The sequence below is a fragment of the Schistocerca nitens genome, chromosome 6 (assembly GCF_023898315.1).
Source record: "Schistocerca nitens isolate TAMUIC-IGC-003100 chromosome 6, iqSchNite1.1, whole genome shotgun sequence".
NCBI classification, from domain to species: Eukaryota; Metazoa; Arthropoda; class Insecta; order Orthoptera; family Acrididae; genus Schistocerca; species Schistocerca nitens.
The window spans coordinates 298821191-298847037 of record NC_064619.1 but is presented as its reverse complement, the minus strand read 5'-3'; the positions used below and the strand labels follow the sequence as shown (position 1 = coordinate 298847037).

General features: G+C 46.4%; 1 protein-coding gene across 1 annotated transcript in view; it reads right to left on the bottom strand.

Annotated features, from left to right (window-relative positions):
• LOC126262960 (vacuolar fusion protein MON1 homolog A) overlaps positions 1–25847 on the bottom strand; it is a 115172-nt gene that overhangs the window by 69324 nt on the left and 20001 nt on the right. Inside the window, exon 3 of the mRNA XM_049959909.1 lies at positions 6660–6857. Within this exon, the coding sequence (XP_049815866.1) occupies positions 6660–6857 (198 nt within the window). The remainder of the gene's footprint in view (positions 1–6659; positions 6858–25847) is intronic.

The window sequence follows — 25847 nt, the reverse complement described above, 5'->3', positions numbered from 1 at the left end:
GTGTCCCATACATCCTTCCCACCACCACCTATTCCAGGCCAGTCACAAACATCACCTATCCCATCAAAAGCAGGGCTACCTGTGAAACCTGTCATGTGATCTACAAGCTAAGCTGCAACCAAACTGTGACAAAGAAACATGTGGATCAACCTGTTGCTGAGCACACTGTCCAACACGACATCGCTCATTTCAATGGCTACTTCACAGCATGTGCCATATGGATCCTTCCCACCAACACCAGCTTTTCTGAACTGCACATGTACGAACATTCCCTGCAATATATGGTACATTCCCATAACCCTCCTGGCCTCAACCTTCATTAGTCATTGTCCTCACCTATCCAGCCCCTTCCCTGTTCCAATTGCAGTACTGCAAGCCCTCATTCCACCACTGCACCCAGTCTTTTTACTTTCTCCATTTCTGCTACCCCCCCCCCCCTCCTGCACCTCTCCCCTGCCCTCCGTCTAACCTCCCGACTGCACATAGCTGCCCTACCCTCTCCACCTTGTCCCTGTGCGCTCCCCAGTAGCACTTCACTGCCCCCCCCCCCACCCTACTTTCCCACCCCCTCCACACCCCAGCCTCCTCCTTACTCCCAACCAGTCACCACTCTCAACATGCACTGGTGCTGCTGCTTGCATTGTGGTTTCAGTTGCCATAGACTGCAGTTGTGCGTGTGAGTTGTGTTTACAAGTATGTGGCTGCGTGCGTGCGTGTGTGTGTGAGATCTATTTTTGATGAAGGCCTTGCTGGCTGAAAGCTTATTTGTAACAGTCTCTTTGCTATGCCTATCTGTGACTCAGCATCTCTGCTATAGGGTGAGTAGCAACTTTCCCTTTTATAACTGTTAAGCCTTCTATTTTATGCTTTTTATGCTGATGTTTATCATTCAATAAGAGTTGGTGCATTTCCTTGGATGAAATGTCATGTGTCTAAGGCCTCCCGTCGGGTAGACCCATCGCCTGGTGCAAGTCTTCTGAGTTGATGCCACTTCGGCGACTTGCGTGTCGATGGGGATGATATGATGATGAAGACAACACAACACCCAGTCCCCAAGCAGAGAAAATCTCCGACCCAGCCTGGATGATACTGAATGTAGTAACTTTCAAAACATAGAAATTTTGAACACCACGAGCATTGTGCGATGGCAGTTTGCCCCAACTTATTTCTTTGTATGAATCTTATTTGTGAAAGAAACATTATTAACATTCCCAAATATTCCACACTTTTGTATTAATGTAGTGGCAAACCACACATCACGGATCACTTTACCCGAAAAAGGTGCTTGCAATTACATACACTACAGTAATTTCACCAAAAACAATTTCAAATAATTTTCTAATTTTTTTAAAAACTCCTCCATCAGATATGCCATTAGTATACAAATAAGCACAATGTTACACCTATATAAACTAAAAAACTTTCATATAGTTAGCTTCTTAGGGAATAGGTAGATACACGAAAAACAAAAATAAAAATGTCAGGTTTCGAACATGGGGTGCAAAAGTGTTAAGCCATGACAGCAGCCACTGTGCCACCACTTCAGCTGAAATATTTACTCTGCAAAAGGCACATAATGTACCTAAGAAACTTTGACTGTCATTTTCTAGAAATGCTGAAGTATCTATGGATGTACTAAGACACGTTTGCTTATTTTGACCGCTCTTTTACTGAGTGAAGTTCCTCGGAAATCAGGTTAAGGCACTTGACTATTCTCTTCATAATCTCTCGATCCTCGTGCTTCCATTAAACTGCACTGTGGCACTAAGACAGTATGATCTCTATGCTGTGTTTGAATTCCTCACAAGATTTTTACACTAGCAACTGATACGAATGCACACATTTATGTATTATCCTGAGGTCTTCTGCTTGCACGGTGCCATAAAACTCTTCAGTTAATGCTTCAGGTCTCCCGCACCTGCCTGGGCTGGATGCTTTTACTATTTCTGTAAGTCTCCCAAGGTCCCGAGCACCTCTGCTGTGTAGTCGGTGCTGTTGCTGTCAGCTCTTGTGTTCTTTCTCTCACAAAGGGACCCTCCATACTGTAAATCACCCATTTTGATGCACTTCAAACATGTTGTAGAGGCACTTACCCTGAGTACTTGGCTATCCGGTTATTTAGCGACGGGCCTTGGTTTTTGAGAAAATCGATTTTGAGGTACATTGCTTGCTTTGTATACCTGTAACATTACATATATTCTGAGCAAGTCAGCGTAGCGCAGCGGTAATGATTCACGGCTACCGTGCTGGCGGCACCATGTTCAAATCCTGCTCATGTATTTTTTTTTTCCAAAATCTAACCAATTTTTCAATTTTATTTCAAAGAATATCAACAAACAGTGGAAGGTGTGCAGAGACCCCACACACAGCGTTTCCTGAAGGTTGTTAAGGAGACACTGTTGGTAGTCTCTTGGTTCATCTGGGAGGGTCAGTCGCTCAGCAGTTGTACGACTGTTGGCCCATACACATCTCTGCAGCTGTCGTTCACCCGTCACCTATGGCCCATGGTGCACCACAGTTGCTCAGCGCCAGTTTTGGATAGCGCCCATTTGCCATGTGTGGTGTAGCCTACTTCAAGCAAGGCAGTGTTCAAACAGTTTTGAAAATTAGCAATTTTGAGAATGCTTCCACCCTTGATGTGAAAGCCAATGATCATGCCCTTTTGGAAGTCAGATAAATGGCAATGTTTCCACATGACAATGACTGCACTGTTTCCAGCTCTCCCCGACAACCTTTGCATGCCATTCATGGTTAGTGCTGCCACCCACTGTCTATCCAAACCAATAACAGTGACATTTATATGGAACACAGCACACAATAAAGTATTTTTCTGAATTGCAATATTTCACCATTAGTGACTTACACTATTGCATTTTCAAGCTTAAAGCCATTTTCAAGACATCAGATGCTGAATGTAAGCATTTGTCAACACAATGAAAAGCTTGAAACCACTCAAATCATTAAAGCTAAACAAACCTTGAGGGCCCAGTAGAATTGCTATCAGATTCTATATTGAATGTGTGGCTGAGTTAGCCCCTCTTTTAATTATAATGTACTGTAGATCCCTAGAACAAAAAACCATGCCCACATGTTGGAAGGAATCACAAGTCACACCTGTCCACAACAAGAGTAGCAGAAGTGATCCACGAAACTACTGCCCAGTACCCTTATCCATTTGTTGTAGAACCTTGAAACATACTCTGTGCCCCAGTGTATTGAAAAGAATGACCTCCTAAATGCCAAGCGGCATGGATCACAAAAATGGTGATAATGTGAAACACAATTCACATTTAGCTCACATGACATCCTGAAATCCATGGAACAAGGCAGTCTAGTAGATGCAGTATTTCTCGTTTCCTGAAGAGCTTATTACAAAAGTACCGTCATATAGGGTATTAAACTAACTTTGTGACAGGATTGAGGAATGGAGGATGCATCAGGTTATCTTGGGTGGAGAGTAATTGACAGACATAGAAGTTACTTCAGGTCTATTCCAGGGAAGTGTGTTGGGTCCCTTGCTGTTCGTGTTGTACATTCATGATGATCTGCACAAAATTAATAGGCACCTTGGACTTTTCACCATTGATACAGTTATCTACAATGAGTAATGCCTGAACGAAGCTGTGCAAATATTCAGTCACACCATGATAAGATTTCAAAGTGGTTCAACAATTGGCAACTTGCTATAAATGTTCAAAAATGTAAAACCGTGCACTCCATAAATTGAAAAAAAAAAAATAATAATATTGCATGAATATAATACCAGTGAGTCACAGTAGGAGTAAGTCAACTAATACTAATACCTGAGTGTACGCTTTGCAATGATATAAAATGGAATGATCACACAGGTTCAGTTATAGACAAAGCACGTGGCAGACTAAGTTTATTTGTAGAATACTAGGAAACCACAGTCTAGAAAGAAGGTTGCTAACAAATCACTCATGTGATCCATGCTGGAACATCGCTTATGTGTTTGGGACCCATACCAAATAGGACTAGGAGGGAATATTAAATGTATACAGAGAAGGGCAGCATAAATGGTGACAGATTTCTTTGACCTGTGGAGAGTGTCACTGAGATGTTGAAAGAACTGAACCAGCAGTCTCTTGAAGATAGATGGAAAGCTATCCCAAGAAATGCTGCTAGCAAAGTTCCAAGAACAACCTTTAAATGACAACTCCTGGAATATACTACAATTCCCTATGTATTGCTCCTCTAGGGATCGTGAGGACAAGATTAGATTAATTACAATGAATGTAGAAGTATTTAAGCTCTCATTCTTCCCTATGTTCGTGAATGGAATGGGTAAAAACCTTAATATCAGGTACAGGGGGGAGCAGGCTTTTTCACGCACTTCTGCAGTTTAGAGAATATGGATGTAGATATAGAGCTTAGGTTGGTCATATTGACATCTTGCTACATTTCCAGTAATATGAGCACAAAAACTGTACACCAGTCTTCACTCACATCACATCTTTTTACCTTTATTGCCAGAATTATTGCAACAGGTTAACCTACATCCAGGCATAGTGCAGCTAAAAGAGATAAAAAAAAACAGCAAATTTGTAAATTGTAAATTTAGTGCACACATAAGTTCTACTTGTTGCTACTTTTTAACATTTACTTCACTGTTTGCTTAAAATTACATTTCTCCAGTTCAGTTGCTATAGTATCTGCATATTTGACTCAGTTACTAAGCATTCCTGGTACCTAACAATGTTTATTCTGTAATCCCACATGTTATTCCAATCTTAAATTATTATCTGACAATACTTTAGAAATTTTTTTTACAAGTTGTTTGCTCAGTGCTGCAGCCTGCCAAAGCTAACATTATATTGCTTCAGTTTTTATTCACTCATCTGTTTTCATTTTATTCTTGCCATTTACAAGTACATGGCACAGAATAATCACTGTTTAAATGGAGAATTTAATTAAAAGAATCTCTCTTCATCCTAGAAGAGAAAACAAGATGCAATTGAAACTATGTGAATTTGAAGCCTATAAAGAAGACATATTGGTGTGAAAATTCTGAGTATGGACAGACTGTCAAAACAAAATGTGCATCACATTAAGAAAAAGAGCTAAAAGGAAAACTCAAACAAAAAGAGTAAACTATTTGTACAAACTGATAGAAGTGTGGAATATGTAGCATCTAAAAGACAAATGGTGGCAGGATAGTAGGCTGGAATTTGCATACCAGTACAGCACCTGGACCTTCACTAAGTGGTGGCAGGTGACTTTTCAGGTGAATCATGTTTTATACTCCATTGTGCAGATGGCCATTGGCATGTACAACGTGAAATGCCTCAAAGAAAATCCTCTGCAGCAATTATCTGGAGGTTCCAGCCAGAGGAGGGAGCATTGTGGTCTGGGGAATGTTTTTGTGGCATTCCCTGGGCAATGACGTCATTCTGGAAGGCACAAGGGATCAACACAAGTAGGCATCTTTTCTTGGGGACTATGTTGTCCCCTTCATACAGTTTGTTTTTCCTCAGCATGATCGTAACTAACAGCAGAACAATACAACATGTCACACAGTTCACAGTATACGTGCGTGGTTCAAAGAGCACCAGGATGAGTTTCCCATACACCCGCGGTCACGCAACTTGCCAGATTTAAACTCAATTTAGGATCTGTGGGATAACTGATCAAGCTGTACAAACCATGGATCCTCAACTGAGAAACGTAGTACACCTGGCTATGGCACTGAAGGTGTCCTGAAACCACATCCCTGTCCGTACCTTCCAGAACCTCATCAACTCTTCCTGCATGTCTTGCAGTGGTCTGTGCTGCAGAAGGTAGTTTTTCAGGCTTTTGACAGGTGGTCACATTAATGTAACTGTGCAGTATATTTACCTACTGTATATTTCCATTAACATTTAAATTTTTCTTCAGGATTTAGTTGTATTGGATCCCCAACTTTATTATTCGTAATACTACTGAACTTAAATGTTGGGTTATAGCTGATTGTTACTGCTGAAACATTTCCTGTGATCCAGGAAGTGAAACATTTTTGCTTTCACTTCAACAACAATAAACATTCACTCATATATGCTTCTGAAGAACAAAACAAATTTTTTTCTGAGGTTGTAGTGTCAATTGTAGCTTTAAATTTGTGTCTGAGCAGCCTTGTCTAATTTGTTCCTGTTTCATCAGCAGCATGTAAAAATACTAATAGTGCTTGATGTTTTAGCTTCATTTTCAGTGCATATATACTTATTCCGCAGCTCGTGGTCTCGCACAGGATCCCGGGTTCGATTCCCGGCGGGGTCAGGGATTTTCACCTGCCCCGAGATGACTGGGTATTGTTGTGTCATCTTCATCATCATTCACCCCCATTACGGTAGGAGGAAGGCAACGGCAAACCACCCCCATTAAGACCTTGCCTAGTACGGCGGTGCAGGTCTTCTGCATTGTTCCCCTACACTCTGTCAAGAAGCATGGGACTTCATCATCATCATCATATACTTATTACAAAAATGATTGAAGGCTGAAACAGGAGACACTGGGTGTATAGTATACAATAAAATCACATTTGTTACTCCTTGTTCATACCCTTTGTCACAACAGAAATAATATGAATTAACTTTGAAATTAATTTTAATTTGCAAATATTATCCAATGGTAATTTAAAGTCAAGTGGAAAGTTAAGTACTTACGTAAGCTGCAGAACAAGCTGGGAGACATTTTCTTCTGTACGAGAAACAGACACCAGTATTATTGGCCCTTTTAAAAGGAAGACAAACTTAGTTTTTCCTGCATGTATTGAACGTATGGTGTCTTGATTTGCTTGTACAAATGAAACAAGTGCTTGCATTACACCAAATATAGTCACCAGTTTATCTTCGCTGCCATATCTAAAGAACAGAAATAATGAAACATTAAGTTAAAAAGTTGTTTAGCAATCTACAGTTACAAGCTTTACTAGGAAGCTCTGGTCGAACAGATTTGTTTAAATTAAAGACCATTTATGTGAGCGTCCTATAAGAGGTTAACGGGACATATCAAATGGAATGTAGCCACTAACATCAGATGATTCTTGTCACTAAGTCCTCTATTCCTGTTAATGTAAGATTAAAATATAATGTGACTGGGAGAGTCAAGATGGCACTGGCAGAATTATGCAGCGACACGAGGCTCCAAAATCAGTTTAATTTAAATTGTTCTTCATGCAGGAAGTGTAAAAAAAAAAAAAAATAAATAAATAAAAAATAAAAAAATAAAATAAATAAATAAATAAATGTGTAGCCAAAGGAATTCGATGCATTAAGTGCAAATTATGGTTACACAAGAACTGCACAAAAGTGTGTCTGAAATTTATAAATGACAATCTTCACTGGACATGTATCAACTCTGTAAGCAACGAAAATGTGCTGTTAACTACCACATTAAGTTCTAAAGGTGAAATTATTCTTGTTCTTCAAACTGACATTAACGACCTGAAGGAGAATTTTTATTGCTAAAGCAGGAAAATATTGCATTGGAGCATGAAAAAGGTGTTTGTGAAAAAAACTGTGGTAGTGGCTGAATGTAAAATTGGCCAATATGCAGAGTGGTACACTGATCAATTGCAAAACCAGTTAGTTACCATTATGGAAGAAAAAGAAACTGAAGCTACAGAAGAATCAAACAAATAAGTGGGCCAGTGCACTGTAAGCTAAAGACAAAAAGAATAGATGCTACACACCGGGTAGTGCAGATGCCGAGTCGCAGATAGGCACAACAAAAAGACTGTAAAAATGTCCGCTTTTGGCCAACAAGGCCTTCATCAGATAACCCCTACACACACACACACACACACACACACAACTGCAGTTTCTGGCTGCTGAGACCACAGCAGCCGGACTGCAGTTAGGTGTGTGTGTGTGTGTGTGTGTGTGTGTGTGTGTGTGTGTGTGTGTGTGTGAGAGAGAGAGAGAGAGAGAGAGAGAGAGAGTGAGAGAGAGAGTGAGAGAGTTAGTTAGTTTCATGTGTGTGTGTGTGTGTGTGTGTGTGTGTGTGTGTGTGTGTGTGTGTGTGTGTGTGCGCGCAACAAGCTGCAGGGCTAACAACAAGCTGCAGGGCGAACAACAAGCTGCAGGGCGAACAACAAGCTGCAGGGCAAACAACAAGCTGCAGGGCAAACAACAAGCTGCAGGGCAAACAACAAGCTGCAGGGCAAACAACAAGCTGCAGGGCAAACAACAAGCTGCAGGGCTAACAACAAGCTGCAGGGCGAACAACAACAAGCTGCAGGGCGAACAACAACAAGCTGCAGGGCGAACAACAACAAGCTGCAGGGCGAACAACAACAAGCTGCAGGGCGAACAACAACAAGCTGCAGGGCGAACAACAACAAGCTGCAGGGCGAACAACAACAAGCTGCAGGGCGAACAACAACAAGCTGCAGGGCGAACAACAACAAGCTGCAGGGCGAACAACAACAAGCTGCAGGGCGAACAACAACAAGCTGCAGGGCGAACAACAACAAGCTGCAGGGCGAACAACAACAAGCTGCAGGGCGAACAACAACAAGCTGCAGGGCGAACAACAACAAGCTGCAGGGCGAACAACAACAAGCTGCAGGGCGAACAACAACAAGCTGCAGGGCGAACAACAACAAGCTGCAGGGCGAACAACAACAAGCTGCAGGGCGAACAACAACAAGCTGCAGGGCGAACAACAACAAGCTGCAGGGCGAACAACAACAAGCTGCAGGGCGAACAACAACAAGCTGCAGGGCGAACAACAACAAGCTGCAGGGCGAACAACAACAAGCTGCAGGGCGAACAACAACAAGCTGCAGGGCGAACAACAACAAGCTGCAGGGCGAACAACAACAAGCTGCAGGGCGAACAACAACAAGCTGCAGGGCGAACAACAACAAGCTGCAGGGCGAACAACAACAAGCTGCAGGGCGAACAACAACAAGCTGCAGGGCGAACAACAACAAGCTGCAGGGCGAACAACAACAAGCTGCAGGGCGAACAACAACAAGCTGCAGGGCGAACAACAACAAGCTGCAGGGCGAACAACAACAAGCTGCAGGGCGAACAACAACAAGCTGCAGGGCGAACAACAACAAGCTGCAGGGCGAACAACAACAAGCTGCAGGGCGAACAACAACAAGCTGCAGGGCGAACAACAACAAGCTGCAGGGCGAACAACAACAAGCTGCAGGGCGAACAACAACAAGCTGCAGGGCGAACAACAACAAGCTGCAGGGCGAACAACAACAAGCTGCAGGGCGAACAACAACAAGCTGCAGGGCGAACAACAACAAGCTGCAGGGCGAACAACAACAAGCTGCAGGGCGAACAACAACAAGCTGCAGGGCGAACAACAACAAGCTGCAGGGCGAACAACAACAAGCTGCAGGGCGAACAACAACAAGCTGCAGGGCGAACAACAACAAGCTGCAGGGCGAACAACAACAAGCTGCAGGGCGAACAACAACAAGCTGCAGGGCGAACAACAACAAGCTGCAGGGCGAACAACAACAAGCTGCAGGGCGAACAACAACAAGCTGCAGGGCGAACAACAACAAGCTGCAGGGCGAACAACAACAAGCTGCAGGGCGAACAACAACAAGCTGCAGGGCGAACAACAACAAGCTGCAGGGCGAACAACAACAAGCTGCAGGGCCAACAACAAGCTGCAGGGCCAACAACAAGCTGCAGGGCCAACAACAAGCTGCAGGGCAAAAAACAAGCTGCAGGGCAAACAACAAGCTGCAGGGCAAACAACAAGCTGCAGGGCAAACAACAAGCTGCAGGGCAAACAACAAGCTGCAGGGCAAACAACAAGCTGCAGGGCAAACAACAAGCTGCAGGGCAAACAACAAGCTGCAGGGCAAACAACAAGCTGCAGGGCAAACAACAAGCTGCAGGGCAAACAACAAGCTGCAGGGCAAACAACAAGCTGCAGGGCGAACAACAACAAGCTGCAGGGCGAACAACAACAAGCTGCAGGGCGAACAACAACAAGCTGCAGGGCGAACAACAACAAGCTGCAGGGCGAACAACAACAAGCTGCAGGGCGAACAACAACAAGCTGCAGGGCGAACAACAACAAGCTGCAGGGCGAACAACAACAAGCTGCAGGGCGAACAACAACAAGCTGCAGGGCGAACAACAACAAGCTGCAGGGCGAACAACAACAAGCTGCAGGGCGAACAACAACAAGCTGCAGGGCGAACAACAACAAGCTGCAGGGCGAACAACAACAAGCTGCAGGGCGAACAACAACAAGCTGCAGGGCGAACAACAACAAGCTGCAGGGCGAACAACAACAAGCTGCAGGGCGAACAACAACAAGCTGCAGGGCGAACAACAACAAGCTGCAGGGCGAACAACAACAAGCTGCAGGGCGAACAACAACAAGCTGCAGGGCGAACAACAACAAGCTGCAGGGCGAACAACAACAAGCTGCAGGGCGAACAACAACAAGCTGCAGGGCGAACAACAACAAGCTGCAGGGCGAACAACAACAAGCTGCAGGGCGAACAACAACAAGCTGCAGGGCGAACAACAACAAGCTGCAGGGCGAACAACAACAAGCTGCAGGGCGAACAACAACAAGCTGCAGGGCGAACAACAACAAGCTGCAGGGCGAACAACAACAAGCTGCAGGGCGAACAACAACAAGCTGCAGGGCGAACAACAACAAGCTGCAGGGCGAACAACAACAAGCTGCAGGGCGAACAACAACAAGCTGCAGGGCGAACAACAACAAGCTGCAGGGCGAACAACAACAAGCTGCAGGGCGAACAACAACAAGCTGCAGGGCGAACAACAACAAGCTGCAGGGCGAACAACAACAAGCTGCAGGGCGAACAACAACAAGCTGCAGGGCGAACAACAACAAGCTGCAGGGCGAACAACAACAAGCTGCAGGGCGAACAACAACAAGCTGCAGGGCGAACAACAACAAGCTGCAGGGCGAACAACAACAAGCTGCAGGGCAAACAACAAGCTGCAGGGCAAACAACAAGCTGCAGGGCAAACAACAAGCTGCAGGGCAAACAACAAGCTGCAGGGCAAACAACAAGCTGCAGGGCAAACAACAAGCTGCAGGGCAAACAACAAGCTGCAGGGCAAACAACAAGCTGCAGGGCAAACAACAAGCTGCAGGGCAAACAACAAGCTGCAGGGCAAACAACAAGCTGCAGGGCAAACAACAAGCTGCAGGGCAAACAACAAGCTGCAGGGCAAACAACAAGCTGCAGGGCAAACAACAAGCTGCAGGGCAAACAACAAGCTGCAGGGCAAACAACAAGCTGCAGGGCAAACAACAAGCTGCAGGGCAAACAACAAGCTGCAGGGCAAACAACAAGCTGCAGGGCAAACAACAAGCTGCAGGGCAAACAACAAGCTGCAGGGCAAACAACAAGCTGCAGGGCAAACAACAAGCTGCAGGGCAAACAACAAGCTGCAGGGCAAACAACAAGCTGCAGGGCAAACAACAAGCTGCAGGGCAAACAACAAGCTGCAGGGCAAACAACAAGCTGCAGGGCAAACAACAAGCTGCAGGGCAAACAACAAGCTGCAGGGCAAACAACAAGCTGCAGGGCAAACAACAAGCTGCAGGGCAAACAACAAGCTGTAGGGCAAACAACAAGCTGCAGGGCAAACAAGCTGCAGGGCAAACAACAAGCTGCAGGGCAAACAACAAGCTGCAGGGCGAACAAGCTGCATAAAAATTTTAATAACATCTTAAATTTGAGAGAGAGTGTAACAAATAAGTTTAACAGGAATCCAAAAGGTGTTTTTATCCATGTGGGAACGAACTCCCTTTGAGGAAACAGTGAAGAAATTGTAAACCACAAGGAACCTAATTTGAATGGCCAGAGGCCTCTACCCAACTTCCAGAACAATAACCAGTGACACCGTCTTCAGGTGATCAGAGAGTGATAGCTATGTGCGGAGAATGAACGGCAATATTAAAGAACAATGCAATAAATTAGCAATCTTTTCACTTATTCCAATAAATATCTAAGTGCAAAGTTTCTTGCCACAGATGGTTTACATCTTTACTATCAGAATGTCTAGTAGCATTTTCCAATCAGCACTGTCACAAGCTTTATCTAAACCTACAAATGCTATAAATGTATGTTTGCCTTGTAAGCCACAGCATCAGTATTGTCTCTGATATTCCCACGCTTCTCTGCAATCCAAACTGATCTTCCCCACAATCACCTTTTACCAGGCTTTCCATTCTTCTGTAAATAATTTAACTCAGTATCTTGCAAACATGACTTATTAAACTGATGGTTTGGCAGCAGTCATATCTGATGGCATCTACCTTTGAAATGGGATTTATTACAGTCTTCTTGAAGTCTTAGGGTATTTCACCTGTCGGATGTATCTTGAATACAAGGTGGAATAGTTCTATCATGGCTGGCTCTCTCGAAGATCTCAATAATGTGGAGGTAATTCATCCACTCCAGGAGATATGTTTGGAGTTAGGTGTTCCAGTGCTCTGTTGAATTATTCTCGCAGTTATTTCTGCCATATCATTTTCATCCACTTCCTCTTCCCTTGTACTGACAAAGTTTTTCCTCTGTGTGGCACTTCTCTAAATTTCCTCCGCCAATCACTCTTTCCTTCTTGGCTTTGTACTGGCTTGCCATCTGAGCTCTTTATATCCATACTGCTGCTTGTCGTTTCTTCAAAAGTGCCCAATTTTTCTGTAGGTGGCATATATCTGTTCCACACTCATTCATGTTTCAATTGCTTCGCATTTGTCCTCTAGCCATTGTTGCTTTGCTGTTTTCCATTTTCTGTCAGTCTAATTTTTTAGGTGTGCGTGTGCACACGTTTCCTTTTGTTGGTTGATTTGCTGTGTTTTTATATTTTCCCTTTGATCAGTGAGAGTTGTTTGTCCGTTATCCAAAAAATTCTACTGCACCTCGTCTTTTGCCTAGAAGTTGTTCTTGTGAGTTTACAAGCTCAGCTGGCTTTTGGCTTGGCCTAGGACTGGAGTGGACTGGTGCACAGAGGTGAGGTGGACCTTTGTAAGCTTGGCCAGGACTGAACACCAAGTATAAAGGCAGGATATCACAGGGAGAGGATGGAATTCACTTAACAGATTCTGGTTCTCACAGCAGCTCTGGACATGCAACCAACTACCGAATGGGTTACTTTGCAGTTGCAGAATGTTGCTCATCAATATTACAAAAACTACAAAAGTTTGATCCAAAGGATCTACGTAATAAACGAGGATATCAAATTGTGTGTCTTGACATCACGGGTTCATTGTGGCATAGGACAGCACTGTGTGAACTCTAGTTTTGAACTGACATTCACAAACAATGATTGCAAAAATACTGCCACATTCATAAACAGTATGTCAAACTGGAGCAGAACAGTGCAGTCAACATATGTTTATTTGGGACTCAACTGGATCCAGATTAATGAAGTTTTTGATTAAAACCACTCAAATTGAGCATACTTAAATGTAACCCGTAATCACAGGTATCATGAAATCAGCTTGTGCTACCATATACCGTTAAGTGTTTCCCCAAATTTAAGGTTGAATAACAAGTACATAGCTTTTGTTCTACTGATTTTTGTTTATGTGAAACTAGTTTTCAGCTTACTGGACCCTATTCAGCAAACCTAAATGTATTTGCGTTTAGATACATAAGACATTTCTTTGTAAACATAGTGTTATGCAAATTAACTGCATCATCTCTCAAAGCTAACCACTGATTTTCTAATGTGTTCAACACTTTCTACAACCAGTAGTTCTTTCAATTCATCTGACTCCTATCACCTTTGTTTCCCACAGTTTTGGAATTTCTTCAGTTTTAATCTGCGGTTCATGTTGAATAATTTATTGTCAGAGTGCATATTAGGTTGGTGCATAAGTTTTTTCGGTTTTTGTTTTGCATTTTGATATTCTGGATGCTACGGGTTTATTTATCAATTGTCATTCTTTATTGTCATTTTGTTGTCACAGCGAGTGGAGCTGTCAACACTAGAAAATGTAGAGCCAAGTGGAGAAATCGCAGCATTTCTGACATATTCTTCTGTTTAGAATTCAATAGACAGCAACAGAAGCAGCCAGAAGCACTTGCACCATGTATCGGGATAATATCACTGGATGAAGCAAAGTAAGAAAATGGTTTTCCTTTCTTTAAGGAAGATCACTTTGACATTAGTGACTCTCCACATTCAGGAAGACCTTTGGGATTTGATGACGATCATTTGAATGCATTGATCAACAATGATCCACACCAGAGTACTCAAGAACTGGCAAATGTGAAGAACCGTGATCATTCCACCATTGTGGGACATTTGAATGCAATGGGAAAGGTTCACAAACTGGGCGTATGGGTACCACATGCTCTTCGCCAAAATCACAAAAATCAGTGGCAGGTGATATGTGCATCTCTGCTTGCTCATCATCAATTGTCTTGTGAACACCACTAACCATTCCTCTCCTGTATCATTACTGGTGACAAGAAATGGTGGCTGCATGCTAACATAAGGAAAAGAAAAGAATGGTTGAGCCCAAACCAAGCAGGAACTCCCTGCACAAAGACCTGCACACATTCACAAAACAGTGTTATGCATCTGGTGGAACAACAATGATGTGATGCACTACAAACTGCTTCCCCGAGGTATAAGCAACACTGCTGATGTTCACTGTTGACAACTGAGAAGTGTTGCAGATGCAATCAAGAACAACCAGAAGGAGTGCATGAAGTGATGCTACACCACTGTAACGTCCGTCAGCATTTTCTTGGAATGCGAAAATGCAGTATACAGGAGTTTGGTTGGGATGTCATTCCACATCAATCTTATTCAACTGATCTTGCATCCTCAGATTTTCATCTGTTCTGCTCTCTAGCAAATAACGTCCACGGAAGTTTTGTTCTGGATGAAAATGGGCCCCTAACATGGCTCAAAGAGTTCTTCGCCTCAAAACCAATTGATTTCTACTGAATTGGAAAGTTACCCCAGCATTGGCAGACAGTCGTAAATAGTGAACAAGAATGTGTTATTGAAGGCTGAAGTCTTATGTGTACCTGTTGCATTTATTAAACTTATGGAAAAATACTACCAACTTATCCATCAACACAGTATTTGCTCTGGGAAACATTTTGGCTTCAAAATCCGTTTTACAACTACATAATTGACTTTAAACCTTCTATGCACAACTTCTTTTTCATTCACCACATACTAGGCATTTGCCTGATATGCCCTCTTGGCTTAAATTTTTGATCTTTCCACCTTTTACTCAATATACCCAAAGATCTACTGCCCACTGGGCAATAATTCATTATTAATTTTGGTGTTATGTATCTTTCATTCTTCCAGCTGTTTCTGTATTCTTTAACCTAGCCATAAGCTTTTCTCTCCCAGTTCCTCCCTGATGACAGTGTTTGTCCTCCTATCAGAGCGTGTCTCCAGTTACTCTTCTTAGGAATCACATCTCTGATGCTTTTATTTTTTTCTTCACAGCTCATCACTCACTTCTATATGTCCAGGCTGGTACTTACATTGTTTTGCAAAACTTAAGCAGAGTTTCCTTTCTTGTTTTAGTTCTAAGGGTTCAATAAGGACAGTTACTGTTTAACATTCTGCCAACAATGAGGTCATTAGAGATGGAGTGTTAACTCAGATTAAGGATGGATGGAGAAGAAAATTGGCTGTGCCCTTTCAAAGAAACCAGCCCAGCATTTGCCTTAGGCCATTTAGTGAAATGACAGAAAACCTAAATCAGTATGGTTGGATATGGATTTGAACAGTCATTGAGGGTTCCACACATTGTTATATTAATGTAATTCAATCTTTCTTCTTTCTTTTGTACGTCCATTTCTGTCACAACCAAGATAGAATTTCCTGAGAAGATGAACTAGTTTACTCATTCTATTCTCTGATAATTTATTATTATTTTGCTGAAAAATAGCTCCCGGCCCGTGAAAGCCAAAACTTGCTTTCTTTGAAGATACTAGTAGATTATGTAACTTCCCTGTTTTGTACAAAATACGAGCATGCATTTGGAGCGTATTCTCCTCCCACTATCATCAATCAAGTGTTAGCAATGATTCATCATGCTCTATGCAAAAATCTACCAAGCAACTTCCCCCCTTGCAGTGACCTCAGGTCACAGACCACTCCAAATCTCTGCACTTGGCAATGTCATGAACAGCAAACATTGGAAAGACTACTTTCCAGAAGCAATACATCACTATCTGTGATGGCACTACGGTCGGAGCGTGTGTGGTTGTCGTGACACTCGTAGCGCAAAATAATTATTTTTTGGTATACAGAGCAATAAAGTGCCTTGTTTTTACATGAAGTGTACTGTTTATTAAGTACCTCACAAAGTAGTGACCTCAACGAAAGCATCACGGAACAGTTACAACAGCAACAAGAACAAATGGAAAAACTGCACCAACAGTTACAGCACCAGTAACAATTGATACAACAAGAGCAGCACCTAATGTGCAATCAGCAACAGTAGCACATGAAAGAGATGGCCACACTGTAACAGCGACACTAGGAGCAGCTATGATTATGGCCACAAGTAGAGGGGCTACCTACAGTGCAATTTCAAGAACTGTCCCAGTTGCACAGCCAGGAAAGCTCGTATCCAGGCACTTTGACGTCACCTGCCGGCCACTGACTATCTGACAACATTAGTTCTACACGCACACTGGATGAGACTCTGCCTGTATCTGCCTGCAGGCTAAAGACCGACGAGTCTTACTACCCACTGCCACCCCCTGGACCTGTCACAGCACCACAAGTGAACCACCTGGCATTTGGAGCACCAGCCCTCTGGACAGATTGTCCACACTTTGGTTCACACACATCAAAAGCCATTTCATCACTGGCAGGAAAAGACTACCATACGCGCACATGCGGTGCCACTATTAGACAGCCACTCTGCCAGCAAGGTTAGCGACATCACAAACCCACTGCCTATGGAAAGTACGAAATATTAATAGACGAGTTCATTTGCTAGTTTTCCCTCTCTAATATACAACACCTAAGACACTTGTTGCACAGAGAGGATATTGGCAACAGGAAGCCATCATAGATCCTGTGACACCTCCGCACCTTGGCCTGACCAGACGTCAGACATACTGGACCCTCTTCTACTGTCCATGTGGATATCTGCTTGCCAGAAGATGCATTACATCCTAGTCTTGGTAATCCAAGACTCAAACTTGAGCATGCTTGCAGAGATCACAGAAAAATTATCCAAGGCTTCTGGCCCACAGGCGTTTACAACAACACCTGCCAGAAACAGGCTGGATGACGTCACTTCTCATCTTGATGAGTTGGCACAGCAGGTTACCGCCCTCAGTGTATACAAATGCAAGACTGCATGCCATCAAACACACAATGCAATGTGTGCTTTCTGCTCATCACAGACTGGAATTAGTGTTCAGCACCATCAATTTAGGTCAGAGCAAGTAGATGCAGAATGCCATGTTCTTGGGTTGGAAACGTGAACAGCAGCCTCCCACGCCTGGTGAGTAAATCTGCCATGAGCACCAACCCGGGCAATTACCACAACATTTAATGGTAACACACAGACCCACTAAAAAGCAGTTTCTGGTGGATACCAGATTGGATGTGGGTGTTTCCCAGGCACCTGCTGTGGTTACCATGAGCACACAAATTATGACTTAGCAGCCACAAATGGTCTGCTCATATCTATGAGCAAACCATTTGGGCTCATGACTAAATTTGAACACTGGTCTATGAAAGTCATTCGAGTGGCAATTTGGCTATCTACAGTCACAGACATGACCTGTGATAACACTGAGCTGGATTCCCTGTTCTATGACTTCATACTAGATGTGTGGAATCCTTTCATTTTGAACAGGGTCACGTCACTGCAAGTTGGTCTATGAAGGTCATTTGAGAGGCAATTTGGCAATCTATAGTCACAACCTGCAATAACATTGGGCTGGGTTTCTGTCCTATGACTTCATCCTAGATGTGTGGAATGCTTTCATTTCGGTCAGTGTCACATCACTACAGGTCACATGCCAACCCACACAGAGCAGCGATTTTTTTTTTTTTTTTTTTTTGGGGGGGGCACAAAACTGCTATGGTCATTAGCGCCCAGTCTGTGACTTATGAAAAGGTAAAAAACGAAAATGGAAACCAGCAGCAATGGGAACGAAACTCAAAAAATTGGAGAAACTAAAAGCAGAAGGAAAGCTTAAAAAAACACTACAGAAAGGGGTTGGTTGTCCCCAAAAAGAGCTTCAAATGACTGACGTCATATCACTGGCACTAATAAACTCGAGAACGTGATCGGCTGAGCGTGTATCATCTGCTAAAATGGACGATATTTCAGGCGACAGCTGTAGACGGGTACGTAATGGAGTAAAATAGGGGCACTCAAGTAAAAGGTGTCTTACCGTCCACAGCTGAGAGCTGTGGGGACAGAGTGGGGGAGGATTGTCGCTTAAAAGATGTCTATGGCTAAAAAGACAGTGCCCTATCCGGAGTCTAGTTAAAATTACCTCCTCCCAACGACGCGTTCGGGAGGAAGAGGTCCAAGCACAGGGAAGAGCTTTCACGTCCTGCAATTTATTATGGGGAAGTGTCGACCAATGTGCATGCCATAAAAGAACAACACGACGACATAAAACACTCCGTAGATCGGTGAAGGGAATCTTGCAAATAGCTGGCCGAGGAAGAGAGACTGCAGCCTTGGCCGCTATATCGGCCGCCTCATTTCCACAGATACCAACGTGTCCCGGGATCCAGAGGAATGCCACCGAGACGCCCCCCAAGTGGAGCAAGTAGGGCAGTTCTGAATCTGATGGACCAGAGGGTGGACAGGGTAGAGAGCTTGGAGACTGAGGAGAGAGCTGAGAGAATCTGAACAGATAACATACTGTATCCGCTGATGGCGACGGATGTATTGGACAGCCTGGAGAACAGCGTAAAGCTCCGCAGTATAAACCGAACACTGGTCGGGAAGCCGAAATCGATTTGGGGTGTCGCCAACAATATAGGCACTCCCTACACCAAACGATGTTTTTGAGCCATCAGTGTAAATAAATGTAGCTTCCTTCATTTGTGCACATAGAGCAGAAAATGCCCGACAATAAACAAATGAAGGGGTACCATCCTTGGGAAACTGACAAAGGTCACGGAGCAGGCAGGCCCGGGGATGGAGCCAAGGCGGTGCTGTACCCCAAGTTGTCAAGAAAGTTTTAGGAAATCTGAAGGAAAGAGAATGGAGCAGTTGACGGAAGCGGACTCCCGGTGGTAGTAGGGAGGAAGGGCGGCCTGCATACCCTAAATCCAAGGAGGCGTCGAAAAAAATGTCATGGGCCGGATTAGCAGGCATGGAAGACAAATGGCTAGCATAACGACTCAGAAAGACTGCTCGCCGATTGGAAAGCGGAGGTTCAGCAGTCTCAGCATAAAGGCTTTCCACAGGGCTGGTGTAAAAAGCTCCAGACACTAAGTGTAATCCACGGTGGTGGATAGAGTCGAGACGCCGAAGAATAGACGGCCGAGCAGAGGAGTAGACTATGCTTCCATAGTCCAATTTCGAGCGCACTAAGGCGCGATAGAGGCGGAGAAGGACCACTCGGTCCGCTCCTCAGGAGGTACCATTCAGGACACGGAGGGTGTTGAGGGATCGCAGACAGCGAGCCGAAAGATAGGAAACGTGGGAGGACCAGCACAGTTTTCTGTCAAACATAAGCTTGGTTGGTTGGTATGTGGGATTAAAGGGACCAGACTGCGATGGTCATCGGTCCCTTTTTCCAAAAAATTAAAACCGCCCAAAGAGAATAAAAAACGAACAGCAGGAAAGACGTCAGACGACACAGGACGAGAAAGACTCCGACAGAGATCAGACAAAACAAATTAAAACACACAGAGTGTGACGGTGGTTGGCCGACCATAGAGAAAAAAAGAGGAAAAGCCAACCACCAAGAACACATCAAAAACTCAGTTTAAAATCAGAGGCTAAAAGCCAGAATCAACACTAAAAAACAAACACTCAGATTAAACAATAAAAACCCCCCGCCCGAATAAAACACAAAACTAAGTCCACCATGGCAGAGTCATCTAGTAAAAGGGCAGGGAGCGTATCAGGCAGCGCAAATGTCTGCCTGGGCACAGTTAAAAGCGGACAAGTTAATAAAATGTGCACCACCGTCAAAACCGCCCCACAGCGACAGAGAGGCGGGTCCTCACGACGCAATAAATTACTGTGAGACAGTCGGGTGTGGCCAATGCGGAGCCAACAAAGAACAACTGAATCTCTGCGAGTGGCTCGCATGGATGATTGCCATACACGCGTCGTCGCCTTGAGAGAACGGAGTTTGTTTGGCGTAGGCAGATTGCGCCATTCAGTGTCCCAAAGAGAGAGAACTTCACGGCGGAAGAACTGCCCGCAAATCAGTCTCCAGGAGGCCAATGTCCAGGGTGGGTTCACTGGTGGCCTGTTTGGCCAGGCAGTCAACACATTCATTGCCCAGGATACCGACGTGACCGGGGGTCCACACAAAGACCACAGAGCGGCCGCAACGCGCAAGAGTATGCAGGGACTCATGGATAGCCATCACCAGACGAGAACGAGGAAAACACTGGTCGAGACCTCGTAAACTGCTCAGGGAATCGCTACAGATAACGAAGGACTCACGTGAGCAGGAGCGGATATACTCTAGGGCTTGAAAGATGGCGACCAGCTCAGCAGCGTACACGCTGCAGCCAGCCGGCAAGGAACGTTGTTCGGAATAGTCCCCTAGAGTTAGCGCATACCCGACACGACCAGCAACCATCGAACCGTCAGTGTAAACAATTCCAGAGCCCTGATACGTGGCCAGGATGGAATAAAAGCGGCGGTGGAAGGCCTCTGGAGGGACTGAGTCCTTCGAGCCCTGTGCCAAGTCGAACCGAAGGCAAGGGCGAGGAACACACCACGGGGGTGTATGCAGAGGTGCCCGGAAAGGAGGTGGAACAGGGAAAAACCCAAGCCCGGAGAGAAGCTCCTTGACGCGTACGGCAATCGGACAACCCGACCGGGGCCGACGGTCTGGCAGATGGATGACTGACTGCGGGAACAGGACACGGTAATTTGGATGCCCGGGCAAGCTAAAAACATGGGCAGCATAAGCAGCCAGTAATTGTTGGCGTCGTAACCGCAGTGGAGGGACACCTGCCTCCACTAGTATGCTGTCCACAGGGCTGGTGCGAAAAGCACCAGTGGCAAGGCGTATCCCGCTATGGAGAATTGGGTCCAGCACCCGCAACGCAGATGGGGAAGCTGAGCCATAAGCCAGGCTCCCATAATCCAGACGAGACTGGATTAACGCCTGGTAGAGCCGGAACAGGGTAGATTGGTCGGCGCCCCAGCGGGTGTGGCTCAAACATCGCAGAGCATTGAGATGCCGCCAACACGCCTGTTTGAGCTGCCAGATATGAGGCAGCCAAGTCAACTGGGCATCGAAAATCACCCCCAAAAACCTGTGTGATTCCACCACTGAAAGAAGTTCGCCGTTAAGAGAAAGCTGCGGCTCCGGGTGGACAGTACGTCGCCGGCAGAAATGCATAACGTAGGTCTTGGCTGCCGAAAACTGGAACCCATGAGCTACAGCCCGGGACTGCGCCTTGCGGATAGCGCCCTGTAGCTGACGTTCAACAGCTGCAATGCCAGTAGAGCTGTAGTAAAGGCAGAAGTCGTCAGCATACAGGGAAGCGAAGACAGAATTTCCCACGGCCGCAGCAAGCCCGTTAATGGCTATTAAAAACAGGCAGACACTTAAAACAGAACCCTGCGGCACGCCGTTCTCCTGGACGTGGGAGGAACTATATGAGGCTGCGACTTGCACGCAGAAGGTACGATACGACAGGAAATTGCGGATAAAAATCGGCAGAGGGCCCCGAAGACCCCATCCAAGAAGCGTAGAAAGGATGTGATGACGCCATGTCGTATCGTACGCCTTCCGCATGTCGAAAAAGACAGCGACCAGGTGCTGACGGTGGGCAAAGGCAGTACGGATGGCCGACTCCAGGCTCACCAGATTGTCGGCGGCAGAGCGGCCTTTACGGAACCCACCCTGAGACAGAGCCAGAAGGCCCCGAGACTCCAGTACCCAATTCAAGCACCGGCTCACCATCCGTTCGAGAAGCTTGCAAAGAACGTTGGTGAGGCTAATGGGGCGGTAGCTGTCCACCTCCAAAGGGCTCTTGCCCGGTTTCAAAACGGGGATGACAATTCTTTCCCGCCATTGCGACGGAAACTCCCCCTCAACCCAAAGACTGTTGTAAAGATTGAGGAGGCGCCGCTGGCAGTCCACTGAAAGGTGTTTCAGCATCTGACAGTGGATGCCATCTGGCCCAGGAGCGGTATCAGGGCAAGCGGCTAGGGCACTGCGAAATTCCCACTCACTGAATGGAGCATTGTAAGATTCTGGGTGGTGGGTGCGAAACGAAAGGCTCCGACGTTCCATCCGCTCTGTAATGGAGCGGAAGGCCAGTGGGTAATTGGAAGAAGCGGAGCTAAGAGTAAAATGCTCTTCCAACCTGTTGGCAATTTCGCCGGAGTCTGTACAAACTGCTCCATTCAGTGAGAGCGCAGGGACGCTGACAGGGGTCCGATAGCCATAGAGGCGTCGGATCTTGGCCCAGACCTGCGATGGAGTAACATGGAGGCCAATGGTGGACACATACCGCTCCCAGCACTCCTGCTTGCTTTGGCGGATAAGGCGGCGGGCCCGCGCACGCAGCCGTTTGAAGGTGATGAGGTGTTCAATGCAGGGATGTGACGCTGTTGCACCCGCCGGCGATCTTTAAGCGCTGCAGCGATCTCAGGCGACCACCAAGGCACAGTCCGCCGCCGAGGGGACCCAGAGGAACGGGGAATGGCAGATTCGGCGGCAGTAACGATGCCCGTGGTGACCGATTGAACCACCGCATCAATGTCATCATTAGAGAGAGAGGCTCAATAGCGGCAGTGGAGGAGAACAAGTCCCAGTCAGCCTTATTCATAGCCCATCTGCTAGGGCGCCCAGAAGAGTGACGCTGTGGTAGTGACAGAAAGATCGGAAAGTGGTCACTACCACACAGGTCGTCATGCACACTCCATTGGACAGACGGTAAGAGGCTAGGGCTACAGATTGAAAGGTCAACGGCGGAGTATGTGCCATGCGCCTCACTGAAGTGTGTGAAGGCACCATCATTTAAAATCGAGAGATCGAGCTGCGACAATAAATGCTCAACGGTGGCGCCTCGACCTGTTGCCACTGACCCACCCCACAGAGGGTTATGGGCGTTTAAGTCGCCCAATAGCAAGAAAGGTGGCGGCAATTGGGCTATCAGCGCAGCCAGGACATGCTGCGAGACATCACCATCCGGTGGAAGGTAAAGACTGCAGACGGTAACAGCCTCTGGCGTCCACACCCGAACAGCGACAGCCTCTAAAGGTGTTTGGAGAGGGACAGACTCGCTGTGCAGAGTGTGAAGGACATAGAGGCAGACGCCACCAGACACCCTTTCATATGCTGCCTGGTTCTTATAATAACCCCGATAGCCACGGAGGGCGGGGGTTCGCATTGCTGGAAACCAAGTTTCCTGAAGAGCAATGCAGAAGAAAGGGTGAAGGCTGATAAGTTGGCAGAGCTCAGCTAGATGGTGGAAGAAACTGCTGCAGTTCCACTGGAGGATGGTATTGTCCATTGCGGAGAAAGGCGTGACGGGACTGGGAAGGCAGATTACGCCGCTGGGTCACCTGCTGCCTCCGATGGAGCACCCGTGCAAGTGCTATCCATTGCGTCTGAGGGATCGGTGAGATCAAAGTCCTCAGCGGACGCAAGGATCTCCACCTCATCCTCAGACGCAGAGCTTTTAGGTAGCGGTGGAATAGGTGCCACCGCAGGTGTCTTGGACCTACGGGTCTTCAAAGTCGTTTTCTCTCACTGTTCCTTTGATTGCCGTTGTTGAGAGGGCTTATCGGAGTCAGTCTCTGGGACCGAAGAGGATCGCGAAGCCCGTCGTCCAGCGACCTGTGGCTTCTTCAGCCACTGGTTGGTGTCTGCTGTGCCGCTGGTAGGAACCTGGGAAGGGAGGGACCCAAGGGATCCCTTCCGAGCGAGAGAAGCCGAAGAAGACTTGCGCTTCTCCGGCTTAGAAGTGGGGACTGGTGTCCCCGGTGGTTTAGTGGGTGCTGCTCCCGAGGTAGATGGTGTGGGAGCAACAGCGATAGAAGGGGCCCCCATCGTCAAGGGGGCAGGTGAGGTCCTCTGACTCTGAGAGCTGACTGTATATCTTGCAGCTGAAGGAGCTGGAGCAGAAGTGACAGTGCAGGCATAAGATGACATCATGCGCACGGGATGTAGCCGTTCAAATTTCCACTTAGCCTCAGTGTAAGTCAGTCAGTCCAGGGTCTTATATTCCATGATTTTGCGTTCTTTCTGTAAGATACTGCAGTCCGGCGAGAAAGGGGAATGAGGCTCTCCACAGTTGACACAGACGGGAGGCGGAGCACATGGAGTATCGGGATGAGATGGGCGTCCACAATCTCGACATGTGAGGCTAGAAGTACAGCGAGAGGACATGTGACCGAACTTCCAGCACTTAAAGCACCACATTGAGGGAGGGGTATAGGGTTTGACGTCACACCAGTAGACCATCACCTTGACCTTCTCTGGTAAGGTATCACCTTCGAAGGCCAAGATGAAGGCACCGGTAGCTACCTGATTGTCCCTCGGACCCCGATGAACATGCCGGACGAAATGTACACCTCGGCGCTCTAAATTGGCGCGCAGCTGGTCATCAGACTGCAAAAGGAGGTCCCTATGGAAAATAACACGCTGGACCATATTTAAACTCTTATGTGGTGTGATGGTAACGTGAACATCCCCCAACTTGTCACAAGCAAGTAACCTGCGTGACTGGCAGAGGATGCCGTTTTTATCAAAACTGACCCAGAGCGCATTTTGGACAAGCCCTCCACCTCCCCAAACTTGTCCTCTAAATGCTCTACAAAGAACTGGGGCTTCACGGATAGAAATGAGTCACCATCAGCTCTGGTACAGACAAGATACCTGGGCGACTAGACGTCACTGACATTCATTGCCTTTCGTTCCTCCCATGGAGTGGCCAGGGATGGGAACGATTTGGTTACCACGCTTCATTACGGGTCATCCGCCCTGATGCCACCTACTCCGACCAAGGGCCCTCCCCACGGGCGACCCAGCCACAGCAATAGCCACCTGACAGGATGGCCATTGCCCGGGAGTCCTGATGCCCCAGGGAGACGGGCATCTACTCCTTGGCATACGTGGGGAGTTAACGGCGCAGGCATCAGTAGAGCGATCCCTGTGTTGTCAGTGGGCTACAACCAATAGGGTACATGGCGGCCCCACCACAACGGACTGGCTACCGTGCTGGATCTTAGGTGCAAAAACGTCCAAGGTCGTCGTCGCAGTTAAAAGCAACACTGCAGAGTGCAGCGTGGTAATCGCACCCAGGGACGTATCCTAGCCCAAGAGATGGAAAACGAGCGGGACACCATTGCAATGACGAAAAAGCCGGCTAAAGGTCTCAATACACGACGGATACAGTGCACCATGTAAGGCGCCCTTCCCCAATTGGCTCGCTCTTCGGAATAATTTAGAAAGATGGAGGTCAAACCCGAGAGGGGACCATCACGTAAGGCCGAAACATTTGAGACTCCTTTTAGTCGCCTCTTACGACAGGCAGGAATACCGCGGGCCTATTCTAATCCCCGAACCCGCAGGGGGGTCAAACATAAGACCCAAGAATTTAGCGACGTCCGAAAACAGAAGGTTGACAGGTCCTAGATGTAAGGAGGGTGGAAGAAACTCCTTACATCGCCAAAACGTAACACAAACGGTCTTACTGGGA